This window comes from Carassius carassius, chromosome 25, assembly GCF_963082965.1.
Source record: "Carassius carassius chromosome 25, fCarCar2.1, whole genome shotgun sequence".
NCBI classification, from domain to species: Eukaryota; Metazoa; Chordata; class Actinopteri; order Cypriniformes; family Cyprinidae; genus Carassius; species Carassius carassius.
Window position 1 is genome coordinate 25,751,087 of NC_081779.1, and position 12,051 is coordinate 25,763,137.

Consider the following 12,051-nt stretch of genomic DNA (forward strand, 5'->3'; position numbering starts at 1 on the left):
CATCTTCATAACTCATCACTGTCACCATGCCAAGAGAAGACTTTGTGTCCCTGTCACAGAAAGGACCTTGCTCATAGAAACAGGACAAATTAAGTTGTTTTGAGTCTGTGCAGCTCTCATGTTTTATAAGATTATTATCCTCCGGCACAGTTTTGTGACAGTTAAGATGGATTCTGTTTGCTCAATTTAGATAGTACAGACAATTACAAAATAGAAGTACCATGATAGTACTGTGGTTCTGTGGACACTACCATAATGAAAGTACCTTGTACAATGTAAATATCATGGTAAATATGGCGTTACTATATGAGGTCATCACTGTACTATGCTACTGCCATTTTAAAGAGAGTCTGAAATGATCCTTGCTTTGCTGATATTTATTTAGTGGCTCTTCCTTTTGTGCCTGGATGACTAGAACTTACTTTTGTATCCGTTTTGTTTTTATTACATAAATCTATGAAGAAAAGTCAGGTCATGTTTCACCTCAAAATTAAAAATGTAATGTGAAAACATATCTCAGTTTCTTTACCGTTTTATATATATATATATATATATATATATATATATATATACACACACACGTGTGTGTGTGTGTGTGTGTATGTGTACACAGTACAGTTTAAATGTTTGGGAAGTAACTTATTCATCAAGGATGCATTAAATTGATCAAAAGTGACAGTAAAGACATTTACAAAGTTACAAAGGATTTCTATTTTAAATAAATGCTTTTGTCCTAATCATCAAAGAATCTAGAAAATTAAATAAATGCAGGCATAAGAGGATTCATATTAACAAGAAATAGGCATAATTTTTATTTAAAAAAATTATAATAAAAAGTTTAAATAATATAAATATTTATAAATATAGTAAGCATGCTTTTTTGTTCAACTTCTAAATGTTTTGAGCAAAAATGGGACACTTCTCTACATATTAAAAAGGGCTATTTTAATTTAGACTAAAGGCTTAGTAATGCTTAAAAAGCTGGGGAAAAGGCCAAAAACACCAGCATCATAAACTGCGGTGTAGATGGAAAACACAGCGGACAGAAGTGCGTGTAGCATCACAGAGGACTGGAATGTCTTCTGTGGTAATGAAGTAGTTTCACATCTGCTGCAGATTAAGATACACTGGCAAGTCACACTTAGAAATGTCAGAATATCATTGGATTATATAACAACGACAACAAAAACATTAAATCAGTGAATCACCCAATAATTAAAAGTAATTTAAATGACTTTTTTTTAAATGATTCAAAAAGTGCAGGTCTGAGAATTCCCCTGTGAAAATAAGTGCTTTTTACAGAAATAATATACTTTAAAAGAATATACTTAAGTGTTAGCTGGATATAATGTTTTATCACATAACTGTGTGTTATTTATAACTAAATAAAAATGCATTATAGTTTACATTATTAAATGCAAATAGCTGAACTTTAGAGTGATTTTAACCCACACACTTTAAGTAGGACTAAAGTATGTCTTTATATACTTTCCTAACTATATTGTCTTTGAAATATGGTTAAGTGTAACTGCTGAATGTATTAAACATTTACAATAGATAAACTAAAACATACTTTAAAGTCATTTCTATTGAAACTTGTATGTCATGAACTTAAATATATTTGTACTTACACATAAATATGATGTATTTAAAATATATATTTACTATGAAAGCAAGATTAAATAACACTACAGTTAAACTCATAATGAAGTACTTTACACGTGCTTTAGTATGATAGTCAACACATACTTCTTTAAAGCACCAGAGAATATTATGTAAACAATGGTTTAAAATGTATTTAAAGTTAAAGTTATTACAAAATGCACTTTTTAAAAATCTACTTAAGTGTGTTAAGAAACATGAAAATGTCTTTCTAGAAGTACACTTAAGTGGCTTTTTATTATCTGCAAGCGCAGATAAATAGTATTTTTAAGATTTTGAGTAGGCTATAATACACACTCGATACAATTATTAAGCACAGCATTTCAGCGTAAACCGCACTTGATTTGATTAACTGTATCTAATTAAGTGAAATTAAGATATTTTAAAATGTGAAAAGCCTAAACAGTTTATTTTAGCTAAGCTTCGGTTCTTATTGAAAATTATAGTTTGTACAATAACTCCAGCTCCTTTGTCTGTTACATTTATTCCTTTATTAAATGTGTAAAAATGGCTTATGCATACACCGCTCTTCTTGACAACAGCACATACATATAAACAAACCAAACATCAAAGGCTCTCAGTTGATACTTCCTTTCGTATCTCTTCTTTCATCGCAGTTAAAGCGTTCCTCTCTTCCAGTAGATGCCATCTACAAACATCTGGTTAAAATCTGCTCCTGTCCTCCAGTAAAGTATCAGTTTCTCCAGGCCTGTGTGCTATTATCCTGCAGCGTGACATCATTTCCTGAGCATGAGCAGTGCGGCTCGCCCTGGGCGCCACAGCCAGAAGAGATCTGCTGAGTGGTTCATTCTCTCGCATTGCTCAGCAAATATAGCAGCTGATTGGTGAAAATATCGTAAAAAAGACAAACATCTCGAGTACTGGGTTTGGTTGCATTGTCACAGGATGGCTTGAGTCCACTTTTCCAGGAGCCGTTCCTTCTTGAAATGACATCTTTTTTGTGGTTGAATATTCAAGACAACATGGATACTCCCTCAATAAACTCAACAATAAAACAATCTCTCTCTCTCTCTTTCTATATTTGTCTGCACCTGTATTTTCTTCTTTTCATTCAGTGCACACGCTAAATGCTAATTTTGTCTGCACGTCCAGTTCAGAGCTAAACAGGAAATGTTTGGTATTCCTGTCCGTCTCTGACACACACACTCACACACACACACACACATCCTGGTATTTTGCTTTTGAATTGGTCCGTCGTAGCGTTTGGTGTGTGTGTACCTGAAGCTTTAGTGATACTCGCCCAAAAGTAAGCGTGACACATTTTCGAACACCAAAAAGGTGATGCAGCACGCTGGAATGACTCGCACCAGGTTTGGGACCATGCCTTTGTAAAAGCCCTCGATCCCCTCGTTGCTAGAGAGAGCCAGACACAAACATACTGAGCTGATGTACGGTCAGATGAGTCACAGTGTTCCTGGCAGTGCTATTCGATTTCCTCTTGAAATTATACAGTGTAAAGTTCTGCTAACAAAACATAGCTACAAATAAAGATGTTTACCAACATTTTACCAAAAGCCAAATCAAAGTGAAATCAACCAATCAATAGGGGGTGAATTGGATTCTTAAAGGGATACTCCACCCCAGAATGAAAATGTTGTCATTAATCACTTACCCCCATGCCGTTTCAAACCAGTAAAAGCTTTGTTCGTCTTCGGAACACCTTTTAAGATATTTTGGATGAAAAGCGGGAGGCTTGTGACTGTCCCATAGACTGCCAGGTAACTTACACTGTGTACGCTCTTCTGTGTCAACCGTTACACAAGAAGAGCGTTGTTTTCTTTCAAATCAAAGCGTAAATTATGTAGAAAACGTATCCTTGTGGCACGGCTGACACAGAAGAGCGTAAGCTGCTTGTGTTCAGCTCATATTCTCCAAAATGGCGTTATGCTGATGTGGAGAGAGACACAGGATAAAGATTGTTGAATAAAGTCTTTATTTTTTTTTTTATTCGCATACAAAAAGTATTGTTGTCACTTCATAACGTTACGGTTGAACCACTGATGACAAATGGAGTATTCCAGTAGTCTCTCATACTTTTCTGGACCGTGACAGTTGTATTTACTTGGCAGTCTACGGGACAGTCACAAGCCTCCTGGTTTCATCCAAAATATCTTAAATTGTGTTCTGAAGACGAAGGAAGCTTTTACAGGTTTGGAATGACATTGGGGTAAGTGATTAATGACCAAATGTTCATTTTGGGGTGGAGTAACTCTTTAAAGGTGATCTCTAAATGCTCTGTGATTTGACGAGCGTTGTCATGTGACTCATACCTCCACGTCCTCCGGACGACGTCCACGATGCCGCTGTAGGTGTTGTGCTGGTCCTGCAGGCGAGCGCGCACCACCTGGTACGGGTAGGTCACTGCTACAGCAAATATTTTGGAAATGGCTGCCATGGTGATGTATTCCAATGGAGACTGAAGCAGAGACAGACGGGATGGAGAGACTGACTCACATCCATGAAACAAGATCATCACTGCCTCCAGTACTCATAGACCGCTCTTTCTAAAGGTTACAATATACAGTCAAATGCCACATAATCAGGCGGCTCTTTCTTTGGAAGTGGCGCCTTTAAGGTACCTCAGAATATGTTGAAAACAAATTTGGATGAGTTTATAGTTAAAGACACTGGCTGAGTTTAAGAGTTTGGGATTTTATTAGCTAATATTACTCTACTAAGATTTCCGGATCTGTAAAGGTCACTAAAATTAATTAAAATCTGATGGAAATGTCTTTTGTGGATATGAATATTTTTTTTTTATTTGGGTCATGTTGAAAATATTTAATCAAGTTGGAATTGCTTTAGCAATCTTTATAAAAAAGAATCATATAGGACTGGGAAATTTCAATTGATTGGTCAAAAACAGTGGGCGTAAATGACACTGCATGGTAAAACTTCAGTCATATGTCCCTTTCCTTTGCTAGCTTTTTCAAAATAAGCTACAAATCTACCATAGGTGTGAAACAACTTGAGTTTTGAGATATGAAAATCATGCAGCGCTGTTTCTCCTCATATCGTATGTTCCTTAAAACCCTATCACTAGTTTTATTTCCTCACCAGCAGGGATTCAGTCGGCATCTTCTTATATTTGTTCTGCTCTCTTTTTAGCCCCTCGTAGGTCATGAACTGCAATGCAGCATGGGAAGTCCCCACCAGCCCAGGTACGAAACCCTGCAGCAGCAGAAAAGCGAAATGAGGCTCACAAACATACAAAACCACACTCACACAGTCAAAGAGCAACATCACTGCGTTTAACTAAACTAAACTAGACTAGAAGTAAACTAGGGTGACGTATACTTCAATATGTAATCATTTCAGGACAATCAGGTGTCTCTCACAATGAATTTAACCTATGGAGGAACCACAGAATCTCCAAATATACTACTATCACACCCTCTTGTGGCCCTACAGGGAACTATAATGTTACAGAGTACAAAGCTGGATCTGCACACTTTTTAAAGTCAACATGAAACTTATTTTATGTCCATAATTTAATGTACTGTATATCAGAGTAATCATGATATTCTATAAGAATAATAAGTTAAAGTTTACTAAAAAACAATTTTTTGTGTGTGTGCAATAACATGCAGAAGTGTGCTAAATCTACTTCCAGATAATATAATATTAATTAAACAAAAGCTAACTTAAGTGTAAGTAAAGAGAAATGCTTTCAATTACGGTTTCTTAACACACTTAAGTGCACATTTAAATAGTGCACTTTGAAACGTTTCATTTTAATGTACATTTTAATTAATAATATTTTGTCATGTTTTAAAGAAGCACAATTATTTCGATGTGTTGACTTGCACACAAGAAAAGATATTTTAAATGTACTAAATTGCATCATCAGCATTTATAAATGTGTAATTAAAAATATAATTAAATGGCACACACGTTTCAATAGCAATTACTGTACACTAAATTATATTCCAGTTTATCATAAATGCTTCTCAGTACATTCAGCAGTAAGTTTAACCATATTTAAGACAATGGTTGCATGAATAGCATAATTACACATAGAGACTTAAGTCCTACTTAAGTGGGTTATAAAAAAGAACAGCATTTGCATTTAATATAAATTTAACCAAATACATCTTCGTTTAAATGTAAATAACAAGCAGTTAAGAAAACAATAAATTAAACTTGCACTTAAGTATAAAAGATATTACTTTCAAAAGAAATACTCGTTTTTTAAAGCATGCTGATGTGTGCTATTTTTCACACAGGGGAATTGTGCACAAAATGTGTGTTTAAGAAAGCAATTGGGAAAAATGTATGATTTCATGTTGACTTTAATGCTGAGATTAGCACACATGAAAGCTCTATTACAGCTGTAACAGGATCTCAGGTTAATTTAAAATCTGTAGATGTACCCTGTAGAGTCCCGGGATACCCTCGTGACGGTATATTTTCACGAGGGCGTCCATCATTCCCTTGTACTGCTTCCGTGACGGGTCTGCATTGTACTGCAGCACCAGCCGGGTCTTTGTCACCCAGACTGGGTTGGTGAGGCAAAGCGTCAAAATGCCTGGAAACATGAACAGGGGACCTTCACACCAACACTTAACTAGTCACTCCACGTTAGTGCTCTGTCTGAGATCTTACAGGTTTTTACACGTAAAAGAGACCAATAGGAATAAAAATCATTGCTTTATTATCATTATGAGTCTTAAAATGCAGGTTGGGCCTGATTTAGTATGTTTTTGGTCATACTGGTAAAGCTGAAGTGTGTTCATTTCCTATTAGTTAGTGAGAGCATTGTATTGCGCTGATTTTGTTGGTCAATAGACTACTTCTTCCTCAATATTCTTCGGTGTGCGAATGAAAAAAGCTGCTTTTTCACTTCCCGAACCAATACCACAATCTTGTTTCTTCTCTTTTTTTTTTTTTGTCAGTTTCAAAACAGCCCGCACAGAAAACAGTTTTGAGGCTGGTCATTCCTGTTATGCAATGCAGTTTCACATCGTCTTTATATGGACACAGGATCGAATATTAAACTCGCATTTTGGGGGATAAAAATTGCATTAGTTAGTTTTACTTTTCTTTGTTATAATATCACAAACATACCTTTGTGTAAAAACTAAAACTGTTAATTGTGAGGTAAAATAAGAAATAAAGCCACATTATTATGAGATATAAAAGGCGTAATTACCTGAAAGTATAATTTACCCCATTTTGAGAAATAAAGTCGCAGTTACTGTTTTTAACCAAGGTTTCCATACAATTAAGTCAACATGGAGGTTCGTTTTAAATGAAGAACTGCCAATTAACCCTTCACTAAACCCCTAAATAACTACTACTCTGACACACTATACACAGTGTCCTATAATGCTTTGAAGATTTATCAGACACAGCTTTGTTTTCAGTAAAATGTGCTTATTAAGTGGTAAAAGCTGATTGGATATTATTCTTGCATGGGCTGGAATGAATTCTGACATTGCAAATCTTTTTCACCCGCCATTTTTCTTTAAAGAAATGAACGCATTAGCATGATTCAAATCTGCAGAGACTGCTAATCAGAATCAAGGCCAGCTCAAACAGAGAAGTCTCATTTGAAAGCTGATAAGATTAGTGTAAGTGAACAGAAAGAGGAACACTACTGTTATACTGCTGCCTCTACTGTCACAATACATTCAGTATGCAATTCAATTCATGGTAAGTTAGTGACCTAGCAACAACGGTCACCATATTTTGGGATAATTTCAGTAATATTAGGTTTAAAACTATCCATAGTTTTAAAAATAGAACTGTTTTCTATTTTAATATATTTTAAGATGTAATTTTTTACTGAATTTTGAGCATCATTCCTCCAGTCTTCAGTGTCACACGATCCTTCAGAAATCAGTATGATATGATGACTTGCTGCTCTAGAAACATTTACTGTTATTATTATCAGTGTTGAAAACAGCTGCGGTGCTTCATATTTTTGCAGAAACTGTGATGCATTTGTTTCTTTAAGGAATAGAAAAAAGAATGGTACTTGATACATTATAAATGTCTTCAATTTAACGTGTCCTCCTGAATAAAAGATTTATTATTGAATTTCTTTTTAAAAGACAACTGTTTATGGGGACGACATTTTAGGAGGGAGAACCCACAGCCCAAACATCTATAAGCATTATGATTATGGCATTATCTGCTTTCTGTCATTATAAAATATTCCATCCTGTTAGAATTAAATTTGAAAATTTGATCAATTACCCCAACTTTAAAAAGGCCTTGAAACTTGAAAGAAAATGAACTTGATTGACTTAAAGCAGAATCTAACTTCAGCTATATCTCTATTATCATTGTGTTTCTGTCATGCAATCTAGCCCAGACTTGTCCTTCACAGTAGACAGTCACAGAGTGGAGGGCGTAGCCTAAAGTTCAGGCATAACAGGAATGAGCCGGCTGAAGGCCTCTGCCTTTCCAGTTGCTCCAGTCTCACAGCTGAGCTCCAGATGTAGCCGTGTTTAGTTTGTCAAGCTCACAGGTGGCTCTTTCTCAAACTGACCTGCCTCCGCTGCAGACACCAGGTGTTCTCCAGCACTCAGCTCTGTTTGCCGTACCTCCCGTGTGTACGCTTTAATAGCATTATAACTGCGGGAAGATGAGAAAGGACCACATTATGTTCCCCGGAGCCATTTGCATGTCTGTTGTACAGTGCTGTAAACTGACCATCCTTTATGAAACTGTTATTGAATCCCCATGAGGATTTACATTGGTGTCATCATGTACTCGCTCTCATGTCATTACAAACCAGTCAGACCTGAGTAAATCAGCAGAGCTTGTATTTTTGGGTCAGTGCTGCTGCATTTAAACCCCTGCTGGATATAAAATTGCTGATCTAAAGCTTTATTTGTTATGGTTGTTATCTTCACCTGATTTATCTCTCGCTTCGTATTTGTGTCTATAAACAAAATATTAGGAGAGAAGTTCGTCTGGCCATTGTGGCCTGCTTATCAACTGCTTTTGAAGGACAAGGCCCGAATCAACAAGGATCTACCGCTTATGTTTCAATTCTGCAACCCGTATAAAGTTGCACATGCACACTCTGTTGGCCAGTGATCCTGATCTGAAATGAGGTCAGATAACTTTGTGGAGTAACTTCATAACTCATCTCAACAGACGCGGCTTCTTTTGGGCCTGTGAACCTTTAAGGTTCAATGCCTTTTCAGGAAAGTCCACTATATTATTATCATTATCATCGTCATTGATGTTATTTATTTATTTCATGTTATTTTAGTTTATTGAGTAGAAATAGGCAATATCAATGCAATTTACACTACTATTCAAAAGTTTAGGTAAGACTCTTTTCTGCTCACCTAGACTGCATTTGTTTTATTAAAAATAAAGTAGTAACAGTAATCGTGTGACACGATATACATTACCGGTAAAAGGTTTGGAATACTTCTGTAATATTGTGAAATATTATTCAACTATCCATAGTTTTAAATAGAACGGTTTTCTATTTTAATATATGTTAAAATTTAATTTATTCCTGTGATTAAAGCTGAATATTCAGCATCATTCCTCCCGTCTTCAGTGTCACATGATCCTTCAGAAATCAGTCTAATATGATGATTTGCTGCTCAAGAAACATTTCTTATTATCATCGATGTTGAAAACAGTTGAGCTGATTAATATTTTTGAGGAAACCATGATTCTTTGATGAGCAGAAACTTCTAGGAATCTTATGAAAAAAATATACAATTATTTACCGTCACTTTTGACTAATTTAATGCATCCTTGATTTTTTTTGTACTTATCCAAACTTTTGAATGGTAGTACACATACACTGAAGTTGTGTTTAAATTTGAGTTTAGAACTACATTCAAACAGGAAATTCCATTCTGTGCTTCCCTTTTCAGCACAACTCTGACTACTTACAAGAGGAAGTACAGGCCCCACGATGCCCCGGCCCCCCAGATGTTGGGGGTCACACCCTGATAGAGTCCTCTAATCCCTTCCAGCTTCCAGATGGTCTTCATGCAGTGCACTATCCCATCGTACTGGGGTCGCATTTTCAGACCATCGCTTACTGGAACGAGAAAGAGACATTGGGGGAAACAACACGCTCCCACATCTGCTTCAAAACAATCTAAATATATCCTAAAAAAGGGCCGGTGCAAAGGTAAAACTAGCAGTCAGTCGGTGTGTGTTTGTCTAGTGTTCTTTGCTGTCTCTCAAAACGTAGAGACCATGACACACTTTTTTCAGATAGTGAAACAGTGTCAACATAACATTTATTTGTTCTCTGACTAGGTTAACATTTTGATCATTAATTTACCAGACATTATTTGAATAATAAAAAGACTTTTCGAGGCAAGTCTCTTGTTCTGTGTATTTTCAAAATACTACTTTAGTTTCTGAAACTTAATAATAATGACCAAAAAATGCAATCACTTAACTGTAACTGTCCCACGTGTGGGACGCTTGGGGCTCTTTTTGTTGTCTCAATAAAATCTTTTAGTAATCATCATAAATGATATATCATTTGAACGCTTAGAAGCCCAAGATTCATCCTGTGAAAAACCTTTTGAAATCAGCCATTGCATTACCATGGAAATGGTACTTTAAAATCTTATGGCGGTCTCCTCCCCCTTAGTGGGCAGGGTCAAGTGTCATATTACAAAATGCATTACGGTCTTTTAGAATCAAAACTTTTTATAATCTTGGCAACAAACATGTCATTGGAAAGGTCTGAGTCTCAGGATTTCATATTTGGTGGTTATTTTGAGATAGAAAATTCACAGAGAAATCTAGAGAAAAATTCCTTAAGCAAAATTCAAAGTAGTTTTGATGGCTCCCAGTGGCCGTTTGTGGTATGACGCCATAAATAGAATCTTACAGGAACTTCAAATTTGGAACATAACTTATTTAGACACAAGGCTTTAATTTTATACCAATTTTAGGGCAAAATTTGTTATGTAAAATATTTATAATAAATAAAATAAAATTAATATAGCACACTTTATTTACAGCACATTTAAAATGTATGCATTTAGCAGACACTTTTATCCAAAGCGTTTAAATTTCTATAACTTTTTGATACTTTTTTTATCTTTTCATTTTTTTATTTAAAAATAGACCAACCTTAGGTTTATATGCCAAAGTGTTCATAAATTAAAATGTAAGTTTAGGTAGTGCACTTTAATGCATATTCTTTTAAAAATGGGGGGTGATAGTCGAAGGGTTAATTTAATTAATGAATTTATTTTTACTTCCTGTGTGCTGTTTTTTTTTCAGTCCTAATATGCAATGAGTCATTATGATATTTTGTAAAATAACTGAAAAAGCTTGACCAGACAGTATTTTTGGCCGTTAATGCATGCTGTCCAGGATTGCAGCTCTGTAGGTTTTGAGACACTCTCTGCAGTATTACACAAGGTGAACGAACTCACCTGCAAACCTGATTTTGATCAGATCCAGGGGGTGTAACACCATTGTGGAAAGAACACCTCCACTGAGTCCGGCTGCAAGATTTTCATATTTGACGTGTTTAGAGAGTCGCATGAGGCTTGCAGTAACGGAAAGAGAAGAGCCTGAGGAGTCTGCAGCGACGGCAGCGTGTCTCTGCCTGGAGACGGCGACGGTCATGTTTGTTTACGTACTAGAGACGGACTCCCTGAGCAGCAAAAGGCCGTAAAATACACTTCCTGAGTGCAGACAACGACACATCAACGTGTTTTAAAAAAAAAAACATCAAGTAACCAAAACCCCTATTAAATTCAGCAACCACCTCTGGGCCATTTTTCTGCTCGCTGTTGTTCGTCTAAACTCGTACACTTCTTTCCACTGAGGAAGAAGGTAAACAACAGAGCGTGATGACGCAGATTGGTGGGCGGACCAACGTGCGTCGCAGCAGCCAATCGCCATCGGATATGGTGTGACGTCATTCAGCGATCAGACTCAGTTTTGAGGACGACAACTTATTACACTATATTTACTTTAACCTACTATTTATATATTTATAGTAACGTTAAATGTGCTATACATACTATTTTTACTATTCTACTATTCTATTCTAATAAAACACATAGTATAGTGTTGGAAAGGTTACTTTGGAAATGTATCTTAGGTTACAGATTACAGGTCACACTATTTAAAAGGCACTAAGTAGTGTAACGTTAACTATTTCAAATAATTTATTAAATTACTTTTCATTACTTTTCTAAGTTTGTTTTCAACTGTTAATAATTTTGAAACATTTAAAGCAGGCAGGATTAACCTGGCAGTGATTACTGTCAAACTTTCAGAATCCTTCATCACTTGAATTAAGATTATAATAATTAAATTTTAAAGCACAGCCTCCACAAAGTCAGACTTTAGCAGCTCTTTATACTATCACTCTGAGGTTAAATACAGATTTAAAATCATAAGATA

The 12,051-nt window shown here is 35.7% G+C and overlaps 2 protein-coding genes across 2 annotated transcripts in view; one reads left to right on the top strand and one right to left on the bottom strand.

The window, feature by feature from the left end:
- The window catches only part of cthrc1a (collagen triple helix repeat containing 1a), an 8,792-nt gene extending 8,284 nt beyond the window's left edge, over window positions 1–508 (top strand). The window contains exon 4 of the mRNA XM_059510321.1: window positions 1–508. This exon is cut by the window's left edge and continues 149 nt beyond it. The gene's annotated coding sequence lies outside the window, so the exon portion shown is untranslated.
- A 2,100-nt stretch (window positions 509–2,608) lies between these two features.
- LOC132104499 (mitochondrial folate transporter/carrier-like) lies at window positions 2,609–11,478 on the bottom strand. The gene is made up of 7 exons (XM_059510010.1): window positions 11,070–11,478; window positions 9,556–9,706; window positions 8,180–8,265; window positions 6,057–6,211; window positions 4,741–4,854; window positions 3,954–4,099; window positions 2,609–3,036 (listed from the first exon to the last, which is right to left on the bottom strand). The coding sequence occupies exons 1-7, from the start codon at window positions 11,263–11,265 to the stop codon at window positions 2,910–2,912; spliced, it is 975 nt and encodes a 324-aa protein (XP_059365993.1). The 5' UTR covers window positions 11,266–11,478; the 3' UTR covers window positions 2,609–2,909.
- Window positions 11,479–12,051: the final 573 nt, after the last annotated feature.

Excerpts from the sequence above, each read along its gene's own strand:
- LOC132104499 (XM_059510010.1), bottom strand. The coding sequence starts at position 11,265 with ATGACCGTCGCCGTCTCCAGGCAGAGACACGCTGCCGTCGCTGCAGAC. Across the intron at positions 8,266-9,555 it reads TGGGGCCTGTACTTCCTCTT|TTATAATGCTATTAAAGCGT; the intron begins GTAAGTAGTCAG and ends ATCTTCCCGCAG. Across the intron at positions 4,855-6,056 it reads GTATCCCGGGACTCTACAGG|GGTTTCGTACCTGGGCTGGT; the intron begins GTACATCTACAG and ends CTGCTGCTGCAG.